Source organism: Ostrinia nubilalis, chromosome 9 (genome assembly GCF_963855985.1).
Source record: "Ostrinia nubilalis chromosome 9, ilOstNubi1.1, whole genome shotgun sequence".
In the NCBI taxonomy this organism is placed as follows: domain Eukaryota; kingdom Metazoa; phylum Arthropoda; class Insecta; order Lepidoptera; family Crambidae; genus Ostrinia; species Ostrinia nubilalis.
In genome coordinates this window covers 536,442-558,192 of record NC_087096.1, presented here as the reverse complement: position 1 = coordinate 558,192, position 21,751 = coordinate 536,442, and the positions used below count along the sequence as shown (strand labels likewise).

The window sequence follows — 21,751 nt, the reverse complement described above, 5'->3', positions numbered from 1 at the left end:
ATGAACAAAGAATAATGACATTGACAGTGACAAACACTTTTTTTATTTCTTCGATTTCTTCTGGCCTGGAATTTTGTTCATTGGCCGTGGCCGAAACGAAACACTTTTGTTCTGTTCGATTCTTTTCTTTTGCAGGAAAAGGCAAAGGAAAAGGAATTATAGTATACAGTCTCTTCAGTTTTTTTTGTAGGTCGAGCAGCAAGAGAACCTCAGTGCCACTGCCGTAGAAATTCTTCTATGGCCACTGCCATGGTCTTCCGATAATCTGTGAATTGTGAATACTATTATGTATAAATGTCTGGTAAATAGCTGTAGCATTATTTACTAAAATTATTTCAATTGAAATTAAAGAGCTATAAGTGCTATAAGAGCTAAAGAAGGGTTGAATTCATAGCTGTATGTTGGCAATATGATCAAAACGTCAATAGCATTTCCGCTATGTGGATACTCCTCGGTTTATTTTTATTTTGTTTTTGATGAATAATTTAGTGTAATTAATTAGTCATAGCAGTATCAATTCTATAGTTCATAATACTTTATTTACGTCCACACAGATATTTCAATGTGAGTAGTTTTTAATTATTAAGTATTTAACTTGATTGATCAAATGAGCTGAGCGGACGGTGGACATGTTGATTTTCGTCACGAATAAAAACGATTTGTCAATTCGTCAAAAAGTGTTTTGTTTAGACAAGAATTGAACAAAATTATTCAGTAAACCAAGTGATATCGTGTTGTGCGACTTGAGACCGCTATAATTTTGATTATGCTCGATGTATACAAACGTAAATAAGGTGGTTGAAGGAAAGGATACACAATAAGTCAATCATTACCATTTGGTAAGTTTTTGGTTGCATTTTTTTGCCTGTCACTTACTTTCTATGTAGTTACTGGACCGCAGCACAGTCCCACCGTTGCCACTACTTGCCTGTATTCATAGACCTTCACCCTCATGAGGCCGCATCCGATTAGTGAACGTAGTAAATAGCGGGCGAGCATGACGTAGCCCCGTCAGCGCCTTGCGAAGTATTTAGATTTAGGCCGCGTAATCTTCTTAGTTGTGTGTTTATTCGCGGGTTGGGTGGTTGTTTTGTGACGTCACGTGTATACAACGTGTCCCAAAATTCAAGGATAAGCCGGCGCCGCAGTGTGGACCTAGACATGACTGCTTTAGGAAAAATAAGAAAAAAAATCTATCTCAATTATTTTTTAAGTTACACAATAAATTATGAAATTCGTCGAAAATTGACACCCCTTATGATATTTTACATTACCACGACTACAATTTTTCAAATACTTCAGTTTTTTTGTTTGTATCGGCAACTTAAGTAGTGCTGCTGTCCACCCCAATTCTTAAAACCCTCAGAATCCTTGCAGTTTTTACACAAAAGTTAATCAAAATATGATATTTCCTTAAAATTTTGAACGATTTTTACTTACACTCCACTTTGACTCGTCGTTTTGTAAAAAAACAGTATGAACACTACTGCGGCAAGTTTTTTATAAATTTGACGCAACTATCCAAGATTCCGAAATGGTATAATACACTTAGAAAACTAGTCGCAAAAAAGATATGCGTACCATTTTTACAAGCACTTCGCTTGTTAGTTAGTATGGGATAAATCTTGCAACTGAATTTAAAACCAGTTCTCCTTAACCAATTGAGCTGAAATTTGGTATACTTGTGTAAGTACGATGACAATGCAATATTATGGTACCATTGAGCTGGATGGAGTATGAAGGTGGCCATAAGAACTCTTAATGAAACGGCGGAATTACATCTAGTTTGGGTTCGTTGGACTTGTCTTTTCGAGCACTTTAGTGCTAGATGATGTTCAGGGTCCTGATGATGAAGTCAAGAGGTGGCAGGAGCTGGCCATAGGAACTCCTAAACGAAACGGCGGAAGCTTATCGAGTTTGGGTTCGTTGGATTTGTCTTCCCGAGCACTTAGGCCATGAGATTGAGAAACAACTAAAAAGCTTAAAATAAAGTTGTAATAAAAAAAACTTATTTAAAAACACTTCGTTTGAAAATTATAATTGACTTCATCATCACGACCCTGGACATCATCTAGCACTAAAGTGCTCGAAAAGACAAATCCAACGAACCCAAACTCGATAAGCTTCCGCCGTTTCGTTTAGGAGTTCCTATGGCCAGCTCCTGCCACCTCTTGACTTCATTATCAGGACCCTGAACATCATCTAGCACTAAAGTGCTCGAAAAGACAAGTCCAACGAACCCAAACTAGATGTAATTCCGCCGTTTCGTTAAGAGTTCCTATGGCCACCTCCATACTCCATCCAGCTCAGTGGTACCATAATATTGCATTGTCATCGTACTTACACAAGTATACCAAATTTCAGCTCAATTGGTTAAGGAGAACTGGTTTTAAATTCAGTTGCAAGATTTATCTCATACTAACTTACAAGCGAAATGCTTGTAGAAATGGTACGCATATCTTTTTTGCGACTAGTTTTCTTAGAGTATTATACCATTTCGGAATCTTGGATAGTTGCGTCAACTTTATAAAAAACTTGCCGCAGTAGTGTTCATACTGTTTTTTTACAAAACGACGAGTCAAAGTGGAGTGTAAGTAAAAATCGTTCAAAATTTTAAGGAAATATCATATTTTGATTAACTTTTGTGTAAAAATTGCAAGGATTCTGAGGGTTTTAAGAATTGGGGTGGACAGCAGCACTACTTAAGTTGCCGATACAAACAAAAAAACTGAACTATTTGAAATATTGTAGTCGTAGTAATGTAAAATATCATAAGGGGTGTCAATTTTCGACGAATTTCATAATTTATTGTGTAACTTAAAAAATAATTGAGATAGATTTTTTTTCTTATTTTTCCTAAAGCAGTCATGACTATGTCCACCCTGCGGCGCCGGCTTATCCTTGAATTTTGGGACACGTTGTATAAGTTGAGATTCTTTGTGCTAATGTTGTCTGATATGATAAACACTATCAGGGCTTGATAATGCTATCAGGTAGATAGCCTGTGCTGTGAGACCATTATTCATGTAGTGTACGTCAACTTTCGCCGAAAACAAGTGATCAGTTTTTGTTTGTTGGAGTTACCAGTTCCTTTTCAATATTGTGTGAGTTTAATTTAAATGGTGAAAATATAACCCCTTGTGTAACTAAATTTCATGCACATAGTACTAAGAGCTTAAATTGTGTGTTACACTTAGTAATTTGTGCAAATCAGATAATTGTCTGCAGTATTGCCCTAATCGGCAGCAACATAAAAACAACATCCCAAAAGTTCATTCTGTCCGTATTGCAACCAAATTATGTCAACTTCCGCATGTACTATAATTTAATGGAATCTTAAAAATATATTTTATCTATTTGCCAATTATGTGTCTTGATAAAACAACTTGCCGTTGATTTTATGTGCCGCCCTCATAAATTAAATTGAAACGTCTGAATGCATCAAGTCAGCTGACTAGTGCAAATAATAGATCAGCAATTCACCGTGAAGGACAATCAATTAATTGTAAAAAGTTGACTAAAAACTATCCTTATGTTTTCCTTGTACATTTGAAGATGTTAAGCAAACTATTCCAAATAGCTATTGGGCGTAGGTTTCTCGATTTACTTTTAAGCCAATGAAATGATGCAAATTATCAATATCAACATGACTTGCTAGCTATTGTTCTGTACTAGGTAGGTACTAGTTTTATAGCAGCAATGATTGACCGTTTGCAAATGTATGATTTCTATTTAACATTAACTTATTCCACTATAAACTTTATGAAGCTTAAACATTTCTTGAGTTTTAATGTCATATTAATTGGTGTTCTTACCAATAAATTATTTAATGTGTGGACAGATATTTAAATTAATTTGATTTCCTGAACTCTTGAGGCCATCCGAGCTGTCTGTGTACAATGCCAAAGACCTTTTGACAATGACATTTCCTTATAAAGTGTGTACAATGTGAATACTAAACTAAAATTAGTAGATAGTAATTCTCTATTGAGGTATTTTACAGCCTATGAAATAGGTTTCATGCTATAAATAATGTATAAATCTATAGTCTTACCAGTAAACAGAAAAGTTCTAAAAGTAGGAAATAGTTTTATCAGGAAGTATGACACAGAAATTGAGTGGCATTGACTTCCTCGGGTGAATAACTTCCATCAGTAACTTCAGTAATATTTTTTTATGATAATTTGATATGAAATCTGATGATAACAGTCTGATATGCGGGCGTTGTACACAGACTAGTTTTTTTGGCGACATAATAACTTTTTTAATACACAGGATAAGGAATTAAAGAAGGTAAATTGGGTACTTTTTTTATATTTGAATTAATACACATTAATTTTTTTCATCAAAGTATACATTTTTTTTTTCAAGGGCAATAATCATGAAGGTTTTTTTTCTCTTACTAGATCACGGCTCTAATTAAAGCATTTAATTGACTCTGCTGAACTAATAAAATAGTATCTACCTCTAAAATATTTCAAACTGACATTTTTTTACATAAAAATCTTTGCTAATATAATACTATTTTGGTTAATTCAGACTAGATTATCAGTTGCATTTAAACTCCTACATCGCGAGTTAATGCACATGCAACGCCATCTTTTGGTCGCGCATAGAGCTTGCTGACACATTTCCAAAGAGGTTTCCTCTGGTAGGATTCGAAATATTTATTATTACTTTTTTTAGTGAATCTGGCAACAAAAGTGGCAGTATAAAAAGTAAAATAAATTGTTTGTATCCCCGCATTTAACTGAGGCAACCCGAAAGATCTGGGTCACGCTCATCGTCGCGCGTAAACACCGAATTGAAACAACGTTGAATTAATTAGCTAAATGTAAACTTTCATTTTTAATTTCATATGGCTAGTTCAGCATCAAGTATTATTTATTTACGTAAATATTTGTTAAATAACTCCGCATATTTTAAACGTCGGCGTCGTTCTTTCGCTGGTAGACTAATTTTGTTGCATAAATTAATACCATGCTTTCGGCACAACTTTCGGCCTTATTATTAATAATAAATAATAATGTCCGTAACCGATCGGCCGGAAGGGCTTGTATCCGGGCCGGCCACTATCCCTTCCTCTAATAAACAACCCATCTTTATGTGCGTCAAGCTGGTATTTATAGATACATGCTGACACATGTCACGTGATGTTTGTTACATTAAAATACAAGCTTTGAATGGAGTCTGCTACTGATACAGTTGTATTTTAGAAAGAAATCATCATAGACCTCAAAAATGTTCGCTTAGCTTGCTAAGCAATATCAGGAGATCGTCGATGTAAACTGCTTCGTTATCACAACCTCGCGAAGGTCGACCAGTTGCTCTTGGACCTTGCTGAGTCTGCCGTGCGCTTTGACGTTACTATCGATTTCCAACACGTGGACTATTAATAGATGATTGTTTACCTTATGGTTGGCCACGTAATGGTCCACGTAATTTCACCTAGGGTTGCAGTTAGGCAAAATTGGTCAAAATATTTCGGAATTCCTACCTCAGGCCAGGCCATTTTTGAATAAGATAATATTCGTGAAAATCATCTCAAAAATAGTATGGTTGAAATGGAAAGTACATATTTAATGAAATTCTTCTCCAGTCTGGTTAATTTCAAGACTAACCATTTATTCAACTGTCGTTACTGGCTCTAGCCAGTTGGATAAACTCGCCCACTGCGGCGACGCACACAGGTGAAATGTACGTAATTTGTGGCCAAAATTAAAAAAGCAAAGTTACTCCGATTCTAAATTAGTAACCTAATATAGGAACAAGACATATGGCGCCATCTATAAATGATATTTAAAAAGTTTAACACTTTTTATCCAGATACCCAGAACATTTGATTTAAACAGTTTTTCTTGTTGAGTAATTTATTATAATTTTTAGCTCTTGTTTAACAACAACGTTTAACTTTTATTTAGTTGATATTTGGTATTAAATATATGGATTCTATACTTCCAGGTTAGTTTATTGTTTCTGTATTACTAAACAGTCTACATTACTTACTATGTTATAGATATATAGGTTTGAATAGAAGTCTATATTTTAACAGTTTATTTTTTTTAAACAGTGAAAAAGTTCATGATCAAGCGCGATCAACCCGTTTCTTTTACATATTTCGAAAGAACATATCTATGGCTTTCATATGACACCAAAATTAGCTGCGTCAAACTGCGTCACCTAAACAAAATATTGCAAAACTGACAATTTTTATGAATTTTAAAAATACTCATAATATGTTTTCAGGCAGTTGCCAGAATAGCATTCCATTAGTATTCCCTATCCTTAAGATGTAATAAAACTTTTAAAAGAACCAAAAATAACTTCTGCATCGTAATTGTATTTTTAAAAATTTATCAAATTTTTAACAAATTATTTGTAAGACTAAACACATCAATGAAAACATTTGTTACTTTTTCTTTTTAAATCACCTTTAAACTATTATTTTAGACAGACTACAGCAATATAAGGCATAAACACACTTAACGTAATTTTGGCCAACTTTTGAGCAAATTTCACCTGTGTGCGACGGCCCACAAAATTCTTTTCGTGAAAGCATTACTCCTATGATCTTGGAATATTTATTATTTGCCGAATCGCTAATTACGAACGCGCAATTTAAATTCTGTTTTCTGCTGGGGGAATCGTTATCATTATTTTTATTTTCATATCATGCTAAAAATTTCGTACACCTGATTCAAGGTAACGATTTTAGTAATGAATCACTCGTAATAACTCAAGATAATTACATTAGCTATATGTATTATACAGGGTGTTGATTTCAATACTCGCCATATTTATTTAGGTGATATATTATGACTTACATAAACGCATTATCCACCAAAAAATAAATTACAAACGAAAGTGGAATTTTTAGCGAATATTTTCCGTGCAACATCAACTGTACTATGGCTCGCAATAATGCAATATACGTTTACTGTGGCACGGGCACCCATCGAGCTATGCGGATCGCTCGCTTATCATGTTGGATAGTCTACTGAAGGATACGCAAAGTTGGTAGTGTAAATAGGTATTTTTCTTTGACTTACTAAAGTTAAAGTTCGTTTTAAATTAGTTTGCTGTTTCCTATGTGTGTGTGAGTGTATTGGAGCGCTTTCCGCCACTACCTACCGCGACGGCGGGAGTATTTTCTACACAAAATTACCAGATTATTCACTTCCTACATTAAAAAGGAATGTCCTTTAAGTTTAGAGTTAGGTACTTACCGATGCGACTTCAGATGCGTTTCCACGTGCCCTCCCGTAACAGTAAACCATGTTTACGTATCTACTCACGAGCACTGTACGTATGGTTAGGCATATTCCTAACACTCACTCACTATTACCACACTCACTATCACACGTTCACACACTAACTACTCAAAACCGCACGAGAAAACAATCAAAAATCGCAAATTTGCACATTCGATGACCGAAGATCTTTGTTAACTAAAGATCCGTCCTATCATAATTAATGCTCTTATAGCAAGCTTCCAAAATACTCAAATGCAAATGATTTGTAGTAGCTCAATCGTTATTATTAAAACGATAAGAATATCAATACATTTTGATAGTTATTTCGTGTAAGTAATGAAATTAAGTTCATTTAAAATAATCACGAACATGATGATGAATTATTTTATGTAAGTTATGAAGAATGGAAGTTTAACCTGAACCTAACTAACAGCCTAACAGTCGTTCAGGGAATTTAAATTAAACGCCGATAGAAATTAAATTACGTTATTATTTTAAATCAAATTTTTACAGAGATAGAACACGGTAGTAAGAAGTTTATGTACTAGAAAACATTTATCAAGCAGAGAGGAAGAGAAAAGTTGATGTTACAAGGCAAGAAATAAAGAAATAGCGATTGAGTACTAGGAATTCTAAATACGAGCTAGATTTCGCGGAGCGTGCGCGCAGCCTCTCGACGTGGGAAGCAAAATCGGACTGATGAATGGAGAAAATCGATGATCCACGATTGAGCGCCGATGACGCCCGAAACACGAAGATGACCGAAGTATGTATTGTATCAGTGCGGGCCCGATATCCGTGCGGCGGTATTAATTGTATTTTAATGAAAGAAGTGCTAAATGATAGAAATTTTGTTTAGATACTGAAATCAATCGAGTTTAAAAACAAAATCTTGTCTTATCTCCTATCGAAAGTGAAGGAACAAGAGTTTGCCAGTGTGTTATTTCTAGGTGTTCAGTTTGCGGTAAGTTAAGTTTTATTTTAATAATTACTATCGTAAAGACGTAAAAGTTATTAAGGTAGAGAGCTAGAAATGTAAGGAATAACGAACCTGTATGAAAGAGCATTATTGTCATCTGTTTACAGTACTTTTGAATGATAAGTAGGTACAAGCTTATCACACACATAAAAGCATGGTTTAATTTAAAAAAAAATGTAGCTTCTGTAAAAATTTTTATTTTGCGGAAGGAAGCAAATTCGTGTAAAAGGTTTTTTTATTAAAGACCTACTTAATTAATTAGTTTTTAGAACAAAAAATAAACTCGTAACGTGATAAGGTGTAAGTAACTAATTTAGTCATTACATTTTTAGGGTAGATTTGGATTAAGCTCTGTCCAGTAGTCGTCTTTGAACTCACAGCTGATTGTGGCTGATAGTTGACTGACTCATGGGCGAGCGCGGGTAGTGGGGCGTGGGACGGGGGGCGCAGCGCTTGCACAGTAGATATATGAGCTAAAGCAGTACGGAAACTTAGCCCTTTCGGCGAGTTAAATACCTACACTTCAACTGAGTGTTAGGGTTGGCACTCTTAATCTTTATAAAATTAATAAGGTTCTGACTTACTTATTTATTAAAACGTTTATTTAGGTTTTTTAATTATCAAATACCTAATGGAATAAATTAATTGACTAAGTAGTTAACAAAATAATAAAACGTTAATAAGGTTCTATAATGATCGAATACATAATCGAATAAATTGATTAAGTACTATTAGAGGCCGGTAGAAGATATTCTAATCTCAAAAATAAAATACCGGATACTTACTTTCACATAGCTATTGCCTCATTTTAAATACAGTTCATCACTTAGTACAAAAGCGCGCGGAGCAAATTACTTTATCAAATAGAACACATTAATTATTAAAAAGCGTAATTACGTAATTTAAAAAGAACTATTACAAAATCAGATGTAAGCACTTTATTTAAAAAGTAATATTAATCATTTTTACAATTCAGAATTATTACGAAGTTTAAAAAATGAAAGTTCTGGTTTTGAAGATGCCGAGTTCAAGCAGCCGTATACTACGCAATACACTCGTGGCATGTTTTTTAAAAATACAGCGGAACGTGCATGCAATAAAATTATTATTAAAAACACAACGCGCGCGACACTCGCGACGGATGGACTGCGAGGTTCGCTTAGAGCTCGTGTAAAGCGTGCGTCTGTGTGCGTGAGTCTGATTTCGAGCGTTTGTATGAAGCTTCCGTACTGTTTGATTTATCTACTGTGGCGCTTGCCCGGGTCACCGGGTGAGCGCCGCGCGCCGTTTGCGTTGGGGGACTATTCTGCACTGTAGTGGTCGATTATGGAAATCGTAGATATTTAAAATATAATTTAAAAAAAATATGAAGTCAGTTTTTTTGCTGATTCGTGATCAGAATAAGCTACTTAATCAACTCCCTAAATATGGCGGGTATTGAAATCAACACCCTGTATAAAACAATTTATCCGTACACAATGATAAGAACTTCCTTTAATTAACACATTTTTAACTTTTATACATAACAATACATAAAAATGGTTTAAATGAGCTACGTTTCTAAAAATGTTAATCTTCTTTTGCTTTTCTGGCTGCGCCAGAAGGAGGGTTATTTGATACTGAACACAATGAGAGTGTAATTAATAGTGTCCGACCGAATGTTCGGTTTCGGTTTCGTTTTCGGTTGAGTTTCGGTAAAAACACGAGTGTCGGTTTAGTTTCGTTTTCGGCGGCAAACTTGCCGAAACTACGACCGAAACCGAATGTGCATTCGGGAGTTTCCGCACTGTTATCGGTCATGTTCGGCACATTGAATGAGTGATTGAATCCGATCAGAGCCAATGTCGTGATTCGCTCGCTTGTTTGTTTGCTGTTAGTTTTGTTTTGTTTTGTTGTGGTGGCGAGTTTACGAGAATGAATGAATTTGGTAAGTTTTATCTCGTTTTATGTCGTTATAACATAAGAGCGAGTGTAAACATCAAAAAAATATTCAATATGACTGATAAATAAAAGTATAATCAAGTTTAATATAACCTATAATTTTTTTTGGTTCGCAAATGCTATACGTAAACAAAAATTAGTTAAGTAGTTAGTAATGACTATAGTGCATTTCATGGTGATAATTTATGGATTCAGTGTTTCAAAGTTCATTTTAGTATTTATCACCAAGGTATCCAAGTGGCAAGTACAGTAGATACTAACTTATGTACTACCAATTTTGTTTTGAGAAATTATTAAGGTAAAAGACCCGACCATGGGACGGGTTATGTAGATGTCCTGAATATTGCGAGTAATAAAAAAAAATCTAGACTATAAATCCTTCTTTTTCTTTTTTAATACATAATTTGATACCGTTTAAAGTAAAAAGGCACTTTATAAGTTCAATTTTAATGCAATTTAAAGAGAAAACAATAAAGACTGACTGACTATAATAACGTTTTCTTTATTTTTCCCTCAAAATATGAGCCTTGTAAGGAAGTTTGGTTTCGGTTTCGGTTTCGGCCGAAATAGACACCGTTGCCGAAATTCGGTTTCGGTCGTAAAACTAGTTTCGGTCGGACACTAGTAATTAATATACAAGCTATACTCTTCTCCTCGTGAGGTTTCACGATCTGAATCATAAGATCGGGTCATAACGCGGTATGATTCATAGTTCTCTGAAATACTGAGTCCACCCTTCGACGTACCCAGAATCGATCAGATAATGTGGTTCCGTCCTATATCAACGTACTGCTTATCACATTTATTAATCAATGTATTCTTTATTTATAAGTATGCTGATTACACGAAAATATTTTTTGTTTATCATTGACCCTTCCATTTTATTTTTCGAAGCATGATTCAGATATTCAGTGGTATAAATGCCATGATTGTTTACAACTATAATATATGTGTACTTACAGTTTATTTCTCCTCTTGAGTAAAAATGTTATTGCATTCCGTATGCAAATAGTTGGGGCACAACTTCCTTTTGCCTAGTTCCGTCCGATTAGGGTTTCTGCTCGAGCTTTCTCGAACTCGAGAAAACTCGAGAAATTTGGCTTCATTCGAGACGAGAAAAAAATCACCGGAGCTCGAGAATTCTCGAGTTTCGATTTTGAAGCTTTAATATTCTTGAAAGCCTATTTTCTTAGACAAAAGATAGTTTTTAATTATTTAATAGGTTAACATTGCTTTTAGACTGGCCCAGTCTTTCCTTTTTAACTGATTTGATTTGCAAGTAATGATCTCAATCTAAGTAATAATGTTCACCAACGAGTATGCTATATTTATTACTAGCTTTCCGCCCGCGGCTTCGCCCGCGTGGAATTTTGTCTGTCACAGAAAAACTTTATTGCGCGCGTCCCTGTTTCAAAAACCAGAATAAAAACTATCCTATGTCCTTTCCCGGGATTCAAACTATCTCTATGCCAAATTTCATCAAAATCGGTTCAGTGGTTTAGGCGTGAAAGCAAGACAGACAGACAGACAGAGTTACTTGACTGATTTATAGACCGAAAAATTTGTTAACTGTCTGTTAGGTTAGGTACTCGTGCCTCCTCGTAAAGTTTATTCAAGTCGTTATCTTTAAGAAATTGAAACATTTATTAAAAAGTTTTTTGGTTTATAAAAAAACTATTTATCGTACTTTCTTTACCAAAACAAGTGGTACTAAATTCTAATATTGATTGTTGTGCAATAAAAGTAGGTATATTAGATTAAAAACCCTGTGTTTTTATTAAATTTCGACCGATTTCAACAGTTTTCATTAAAAGACTCGAGACCCGAGGAAACTCGAGACTTTGGCCTCGAGAATTCCCGAAACTCGAGAAAAAAAATAGGTCGAGAAATCAGAAACCCTACGTCCGATTGAATAGGTCGAGAAATCAGAAACCCTACGTCCGATTGAAGTCGTCCTACAATGTTATGATTCTTAGCGAAATTGTATTACGCTGATTATTTCTAGTCGTAGCACTTCAGTATCTATTGTATCATTTACGTATTAAACTGTTATATTCCGCAACTGCAAGATCACAACAATCTAAAAGCATTTGGAATTATCAATTCATACAACTGATTGAGTTAATTTCCCAGTTCTTCCGCTTTTATTAAACTGTAGAAATATTTAAAATAAAATAGCGTAAGTTCCGCAGAACTAGGAAAATGTTGTGAAAATATGTTAGTGCATAATTTTCTATCAAAAAAACAGCGTAAATGAAGTTCATATTTATCACGTTTTATGATGAAGTTGACCTACTTCTCGTAAGTTCACTGTTTTGCAAACTACTCGAGGCCAAACGTGGGCGTAGAAATGTCAAAACAATCAAACCTACGAATTCACAATGTTGCGAATAGTTTTATGTTAGTCCCACTTTCTCTATTAGATACGTGTTTTAGGCTATTATCAATTTTCTGCGCAATTAGCATTTTAAAGTCATTATCATTATTTTAACCTTCTCGACAGTATTCATTGTTACCACTTAGGTACAGGTCTTTTATTTCGTTCGGTAATTGATTAAAACAGCACCAGCCATAATGTGCGAGAATGTCTTTCCAGTTTAAAAGACATTCAAGTGAAGTTAATTTCATCGTTATTATTTTTAGGTGCAAATCTTCTCGACGCTCTTTCTTCTGCGCTCACGCAGGAATACTTTTTATTTGGCTTTCACTGACGTTTAAGGCTGTAATTAGACGAAATCCAGATGTTTATTTACGGAGAGACCGAAATGCTGAAGGAATAGCATTTTAGTTTATGGAAGAATACTTTTTGCCTCACGGCCTTTCCTTTAGTGGAGGATGTTCTACATACTCCCTCCATATTTCTGAAGATTTTCCCTTTCAAAGTAACAGAGATTTATTCCACTGGCAACGCAACTCTTGTAGCAGAGTTTTGGGCTGACACTGTGTAGTTGTCGACACGACAAGAAGTATTAAACGAAATAAATCTCTTTTATTCCGTTCAGTAGTCGTCACAATACTTCACATGACATAACATCTGATGTCAATTATGGTATCGGCTTGATCCCGATACTCAGCGGCGTTACGTCGATAAACAATGAAGCTCAGTCTGCGTCATAATACGGAGCGGAAGTGTTAAATCGTATGGCAGGCATGCGCATGCGACGGCTGCTAGGGTGGCTAGACTTTGTGCATTTCACGCAAACATTCGATTTTCAAATTGAATTAGATATGATGTGTTTTGTTAATGTTCGCTGGAAAAAGTATACACTTGGGTAACTTTTCTATTTTTTTTTTCCACAATTCACATACCTACTCCTAAAGGCTGAGAAGTGATGACTCCGCCGAAGTTCTCAGAAGATGTTTTAGGTCTTAATAATCTTTCATGTGGATCACTTAAACCTCTAAATACCTACTTAGAAAATTGTGTGGTCCTCATGCTTGGCGCATCATTTAAGTGGCGAAATATACGATACACCAAATCAGCATTTTTGTAAAATTCTCGTAAGCACATCGCGCGGTGAAGCCTGCCCTAGAGAAATTACTCCATAACTAATTTTCTATTCCTTGCATACCCCTAAGACCTCTTTAAAGCCGTTTGAAAAAATATTAGAGATCTACTGGTTTAGACTAGTGTCTGGTGCAGACTGGTTACCCCAGCGCGAGTGAACGGCCGGCGACAATGCGCAGGAGTGACCTACCTGTCGCGATTAGGTAACGGGCCGATCGCGCACTGCTCGCCAGATGCGTGTAATCGGGTACCGTCGTAACTGTTCTGATTGGGCCTTGCCTGTGTAGATAATTGTCTTCCGTGTTCAAGACATGAATCCGCGAAGACCAAATGGGGGGCATATTCCACAACATTTCCTTATTTTCGTTTGCATCCGACAAGACTCTTGCGCATGACGCAATCTCGGAGTGTCTGACGGAGATGCGTAGAGCCGGAAAACGCACAGGATATTGCGGAATAACCCTTTAGGTCTTAAAGAAGTGCTAGTTTTGTTTACTAACTTATTTGTAAGTTCGCGGGCATTCCCCAAATTCTTTTAACTATGGCATGGCACAAACACGCTACTCACTTCCTTACCGCGATTCTCCGAATCGACTAGTCACTTTGGTCTCGTTGGAATGCCCAGTAAATAAGTTTTTTGGAATGTGCATTTCCTGGGTCATCCTGGGTGTCATCATTTTCACTTTAGTTTTAGGTAGGTTACATTTTTTGCTATTAATCTCAAACTTATCTCTTGTATCACTAAATGTAACTTTCCCACATTTGTATTAGTAACTTAACCGCCCGTATGTTAATCCCAACCTGAAAATTGAGAAGTCTAACAGAGTTCAATGCACGTCTCACTCAACTGAGTCCGATTCCGCACACCTATCATCGTTTACATACAAACCGACATTTGTACCTCTTTTTATGAATCTGCCCGATTTTGAACTTTACTCCATGGTGATTAGTGCCGCCGCGTGTTCCACGAGTTTGCCTCGGTTTGGTGGTGGTACAGTTATGATCGTGCCATGGTCGTTAAGGACTTCAGCGATCTGTTACTATACAGCGTTGTAGGATAGTTTTGTAAGAGCTGTCCTTGAAATGTCACCAGCATTTGGCTTGACATTATGTTTTCACACCTTTAAATTATTTAGCAGATTGGAAAGGTCGATGTTTTTGATTTTGATCTTCAGAACGTTTAATATTTTCTGTATTTTTTGCTGATAAAGTAAAGAATGTAGTATATTGAACGTGTAATCGGCCGGTCGGTAAATAAATAAATCGGACCTGCGGCCGCTTCAGAAGGCGGGTCAAGGTCCTTATTAGCTGCTTATTGCTTACGGTATAAAACCTGTATAAACGGCACGTGACTGATGTGTCATAATATTGTTTGTATCTACCTAGATGGAATAGTAAATCTAACTTAAACTAGTGACGGTTTCAGAGTTATCAAACTCATCTTCGGGTATTCTCTCAAGAACGAGAATGTTGCCACGATATAGCGATATGATTAAAAAGATCAATAATGGTAATCATGTCAGTGAATATTGTCTCTTTTCTCAAATAATCCACTGAAATTCTTGAAGATCAAATCAGTTTCTGTCGAAACCTCCTCCGTTTTGGGGCAACGTTTGCAGTTACCTAACCACTTCATCGCTGTTCCGATTTCATGGTCGCGTTGCGCCACATTGTTTTTATATGCAGACAGCACGTCAACACTGGCATCTTAGGCACTTGTAATAAACGCTATAATGCATCAAAAATCCACAGTCTGATGTGCTGTCGACTGTACTCTCTTGATGTCTAATAAAATCCAATTCAGTTCAAGACCAGATAATTATTTTATCAGCCTTGCAAACTGCTCGCAAATTCGCGTCTAAGAGTGAACTCTAGCTTCCTAAATTCCTAAAATTGTTTTGTAGAACATTGTATGGTGGAATTGAGAAGGTATCCCTGGATTCTTCATCTGATGTAGTTATTCATCATTATTCACTATTAGGAGAACCAGAGTGACTGACATAGCCCGCAGAATCGCTAAAATCAAGTGGCAGTGGGCGGGGCACATAGCTCGAAGAGCTGATGGCCGCTGGGGCAGAAAAGTTCTTGAGTGGCGACCACGAGCTGGAAGACGTGGCGTGGGCAGGCCTCCCACTAGGTGGACCGACGATCTGGTGAAGGTCGCGGGAAGTACCTGGATGCAAGCGGCGCAGGACCGGTCTTTGTGGAAATCCTTGGGGGAGGCCTTTGTCCAGCAGTGGACGTCTTTCGGCTGAAACGACGACGACGACGATTCACTATTCAGCAGCCGCAGCAGAAAACTGCATTCCTATACTTATTGGCAATTTAAAGATTCTTGCAAAATGCATAAAATATTTCGTGGTGTTTTGCGTCACAGATTACTGAACAGCTTGGTTTCAAAATTCAATATTACTAATTAATATAACTGATTAAAACATCAAGATAAGCTCTCATACTAATATCATTTAGATCTACGTCCCATCAGAGCATTCACATTGCCTAAATCTCGTTCAATGTCCTTTGAAAGATAAAAAATGGTAATAGTGGTAACAGTATAGTCATAATACCTCATTTTCTTGATAAAACACACCAACGTCATTGCCTGAAGTCTTTGTAAATAGCGCTTTGTTTGCTAGACTTTAAATAAATAAATACTCTTATACATAGATTTGAATTTTAAAGTGACGACTTGTATGTAAATGTAAGCGTTGTTTTAAATATCGCGTTAGATGTGTTTAATACTGTCACCTAGTAACATTACCATTTTTAAGATTTCCATCATTGTTTTGATTCTTTCAACCTTGTTATTCCACAAAAGCATGTCACTTGTTATTAATAACGTTTTCTATAAACTGTGAAAGATGTTTTCGAAACGTTTTAAACGAATTACCCATGAATGATTTACAGAAAAGTTATTCTAGTTTTCAGAGCTAACTTTAAAATGTATTATTATGCTATTCTCTGACGATTTTCTCAATGAACCAATATAAGAAACGCTCGTCACCGAACTAATCGATATATTGCGAGCGTAGTATGTTTGTTTGTGTTTTGTATGAGCCATTAGACTTGTCGCTGAGGGCCGATGCTTTCATAGTGCTTCCTCCCACTTCGTTAGACTTGGGTTAGATCGGTCACACACGCCTCCACTAGTTGTTGGCTTAGAAAAGTGTGATTTATGAAGATATTGTTTACTGTAGCTGTAGGATTAGAAACGGTAAAATTATGAGCAAATATTTAATTTAGCCAGTGTTCACCGTTTGAATTTTAACATTTTTTACTTTAGGGTAATGTGTGAGCTCTAATTAAAGTTGTGTGCTTAACAAAGTATTATTCTAATATAATATCACTTATTTCACCGCATATCGCAATGCACTTTTTCCTATTCCGGTTGCCATTTCACCCAAACATTGAGCACCAAGTTATTAAGTAGACAAATTCACAAATAGCTTGAATCATCACCGACACGCCACGATAGTGCTAACAGAGCTTGACATTGACCGCACTAACACCGCACCAACAGTACTAGCTCGCTTGTGTTGTGCCGTGTGCGCGAGGCATAACAAACGCTGTTTATTTTATATTTACGTGTATTCCGCAAAATTGATAGTTTTCAGTGTGTAGTTTTACAGCATGTCTAATACGTTTAAAGTGTAATAAAGCTGTATGCATGTGATACATCTAATATATGTTTGTGTATATTATATTGTCGACAGACGCGGCGTCCACACTTGGCTGTTTTACTAAATACACGAGTTTATAGCACTGCAAAGTAAGTGGTTGTAGTGGACCCCTTGAGTTCCTTAGTTCCAGCTTGGTTCGCAGACACCCGATGTGTGGTATTGATTTTAGATTATTTTGGATTATGTTAAGTACACTTGTAGTGCTTGGTTTATTATTTGGCAATGTCACGCGTACCTGGCGTACGTACACGTGTGAACCTTTGTATCAGTTTGAGCTTTGATTTATTTTTTATTTTTCACCAAAATTGGCAAAATAGTCTAGCGGAATGTCTAAAAAATTCTCATTCTCATAGGAAATCCTCATTTCTTCATTTTCTTTTCCAAGAAACTAGAAGCACTCTTGCTTTTCACCCATGCATAATTTAGTCGGAAGTATTTATTAATACTAAAGTGTTGTTCACGCATTAATGGCCGTGTTAAATGCCCATGACCATATACTGCCATAAATGTATAGGTACATACAGTAATATTATTATTCCACAACAATATTTAATAATAAATTATTTACCAATATTTAGTCATACCATTTTCTGGGTAACAAAATCCTTTTTTCCTGAAAATATGTATAGGTGGGAATTACATTTCGTTTCCTTATGAAATATTACTAATTTGCTTTAATTGTAGTTTTCAAAAGTACCAACTGCTCGTGTACCGTGGCTCGTGTAAGGCATAAAGTTTTTTAAAATTCTAGAGGTGGCACATTTTGTTGATAATTGAATCATTTACAAGATGTGATTGCCCTTTGGTTTGCGATTATTAAGTAAATAGATTTCCCAGATAGTGCCAACGTTTAAGGCACATAAAAGATAAGGATAAAAAGTGAACGCAAACATTTTTCGGTGTAGGTCAATTCTGTTTGTCTAAATTCGCGCTCGTTATCGCGGTCATTAACACCAGAGACAGTAATACACATGGCACTTTGTTTACAAGCGACTCCCGAAAATATAACTCTTTGTCTCATGTCATTCCTAAACGCGGTGGATTGATACTTACCGTCCGTGGTGCATTATCTTTCTTAAAGGTTACTTAAACCTTTGTTTTGTCTCCTCAAAGTCAAAGTCAAAATTTCTTTATTTGTTTAGACTAATAAATAGTTCTTACAAATCGTCATTTTGCTCTTAAGGAAGGAGCCTCTACATGTCTCATAATCTTTTTACCCTACCAGCGCTGACCTGTTATCCGCTTCGCAGTGGAGGGAAGTCGAACCAAAACTTCGAACTCCTCCTATGTACTTCTGATTGAATTCGTTGCGGGTCCAATGACAGTTTAACTTTCCTCCGGCACAAACTTGACCTTCACTGGTTGGGTTTTTTATTGGCAGTAAACTGTAGATCCTGGCTTCACAGGAGTTGCAGTGGTGGGAACAAGTCTTGTAAACGCGGTCGAACTAAATTGTATCGAATTACACACGAAAGTGCACATAAAGGTCTTTTTAATGTTTCAAATGCATCTTTGAAGGCGGTAAGCTTCGTTTATGAAATGGGAGGCTTGATTAATTTATAGATAGAAATTCGATGATCTTTTAAACTGCACTTGCTGTTTTTCAGTCTTTCTTCATAATGAATCTTTAAAGCGTCTTCATTTTGAGAATTTAGGTATTATCCTTATCACTTTACTTCTGAATGATGATTAGCTTACAATCATTATTTCATAGGAACCTGGCTTGTTTTGCAACATTCGCAATATTTCACAATTTCGCAGCGAAAGCGTGCAATTCTTTTGTTTATATCATACTATGATACATTATCGTTACGATGCCATTCGGGATAACGATTGTAATAATCACGATGATTATCATTCCGTTATCTTGCGGCCACAATGATCACAATAACATTTTATTGGAATATTCGATGTTATTGTTTATTGTGGGTAGTTATTTTAAATCGATTATCTAAATTTCACTCAGAGAGATGCTTTCTACTAAGTCTAAGGTGGTATAAGTCTTAGTTTCTATAATATTAATAAATACTTTGTTCTAATGAATAAACTCCGTGTGTTATCTATCATACGGTAAATAAATAATGATAAGTGATATTTATGCAAGAAATGCGTCCTCAAGTTTATTATATTTGGTTTCATAATTAAGTACTTACGTGTTTGATATCTTATGATTTGTTTTACAGATTGATAAGACTTTCCTTTATGATACATATTTTGATACCATAAGGTCCATACAAGATACAATTTTACTAAAGTAATAACTTGTATAATTAATTATTTTGATTATACTTTATTTGCTCTTACTTATAGACAAAAATGACTAGACCACGTGCTGATGATAATCCATTAACCAATAAAACAATAAAAATATAAATTAGTGTTTATGTCAAAATCATTTGATTACATCTACTTTACCGGTCCAATTACTACTTCATTGCTGGTTACTGCGCAATCGCCCATAATACTTCATCAATTAATGTTTATTTTCCCATTCAATAAAAGTTGCATATTTAGAAAGCTAGTTCAATCGTGGAGTTGACTTTTGCATTATTCTGATCTTTTTTTGGTTGTTGCCCTTTATCCATCTTTTTATTTTCTCTATATTCCTTTATAAGTTGCATTTCCTAGTCCATAAACATTCGGTCGTTTTAAAGTCTGTCTTGATTATTACAGACAACTGTTGATTTTACAGTCTTTAAGACAACCGATACATTGTCCCCAAGTAGTCGGTGTAAGCAAGTTTATGTCTTACAGATGCCCCGTGGTCGGGACGAAATGCAAGTAAACGTGGCGGGCCTAAGGAGAAATATTAAAAACCTCGCGCACAACTACTCGGATGCTCAGGTAAGGTTTTATTACTTTCATACTTCTCACAATTAATGCGTAGACTTAGTTTTGCAGCTGCAGTGGCAGAGGTAGCTACCTCTCAGAAAAACACAATCATTGAAGCTACAATAGCCGAACGGCAAAGGTGTCGGACTGGCTGACTCGTGATCCAAGGAACGCGGATTCGATCTCCGCCGACCCTGGATTATTGTGGTGAATCCATTAACACCAGTACCACGAGGGGGCAACGGGATTATTTAGTAATCTATATTTTTGGGCTTGATAAGTCCCAGCTTGATAAAATCTTTTATCTTAGCGTGGGCTTTCCTTTTAATTAATCTAGAAGGCCTGGGTGCTGGGTCGCTAGTAACGATGCCCCCAGTAGTATTGGTAAATAGAAGAACAGATCTTAAGGGTCAGTATTCTGTAATATGAAAATCAGCTGTACTAAATAAGGCCTTGCTACTCCAACACTTTCCGCATAGTATCAGCAGTGGCCAGCGGTGTTTGTACATTTCTATGCAAATGAAACCCGCTGCCCTGATATATTTTGGCAGAGATAACGTCAAGTTCGTAACATTATACTGTAACGGTCTCTGTTAATAAAATTTCTTGGGAAATTACAGAATTCATACCCGATTGTGTAACTGTTGGACTTTCTGTAAGCCTTCAAGCAGATTATAAATAAATAAATAAATAACTGTTAAACAATCCTATATTTCACGTTTCGCCACCTGGATTTGCAGGCTTCAGAGCGAATTCCTTACATTTTAGGCTCATATTTAGCATCTACTCTGCTTCAAATGCGTCACCCGCTTTGAATTTTAGTCATATTTCGAGACTGTAACTGTATTATTACAGTACTGTTATAGTATTTAATATCTTATTTGCATGTATTAAGATACAATAAAAAAGTTCGGGTCAAGTTCTGTGTGTTTCTTGCGCTGTTTTTTCTCAAAACTGGCACATATTACTGTCCCGAAGCAGTGGTAGAGTTGGGACATGTAAAAATGTTCTTTGGGAGTCTACTTGTAAATAAACAATTTGAACTTGTGTAGAATATGACCTGAGGCCTGGACGCAGGCCGCTACCAACTATTGAACATGGAAATCATTGGGGGAGGCCTATGTTCTGCATTGGACGTCCTATGGCTGAAATGATGATGATGATATGCGACTCTCCCAAGCAGTTAAACTGACTTAATTCCATATGATTCCAGGTAAAAGTGCGCGAAGCAACCTCGAACGACCCATGGGGCCCCTCCAGCACTCTCATGGCGGAGATCGCCGACCTCACGTACAACGTGATGGCTTTCACGGAGATTATGCAGGTGAGTTGATATGAAACATCAAGATAGTGCTTAAACCTTTATCTCCCTAGGATGGGCGCCGTGATAAAATTTTATCGATGAGTTTAGACGACAAATGTATGGGCTTATCGCGTAAAATCGATAAAATGGCGCGATAAAAGCTTTTTGCGGCGCTCATCCTAGACCTACTGTTAGGGGCTGAAAAATATTTTTCTCTATACCAGTTAAAGGGTTAAACTTCAACTCATGTGCATA

The 21,751-nt window shown here is 36.1% G+C and overlaps 1 protein-coding gene across 1 annotated transcript in view; it reads left to right on the top strand.

The window, feature by feature from the left end:
* The first annotated feature begins 2,927 nt into the window (after nt 1–2,927).
* The window catches only part of LOC135074784 (uncharacterized), a 54,347-nt gene continuing 35,523 nt past the window's right edge, over nt 2,928–21,751 (top strand). The window contains exons 1-4 of the mRNA XM_063969166.1: nt 2,928–3,104; nt 17,395–17,450; nt 20,116–20,205; nt 21,407–21,517. Coding sequence (XP_063825236.1) covers nt 20,116–20,205; nt 21,407–21,517 — 201 coding nt within the window. The 5' untranslated portion in view covers nt 2,928–3,104; nt 17,395–17,450. The remainder of the gene's footprint in view (nt 3,105–17,394; nt 17,451–20,115; nt 20,206–21,406; nt 21,518–21,751) is intronic.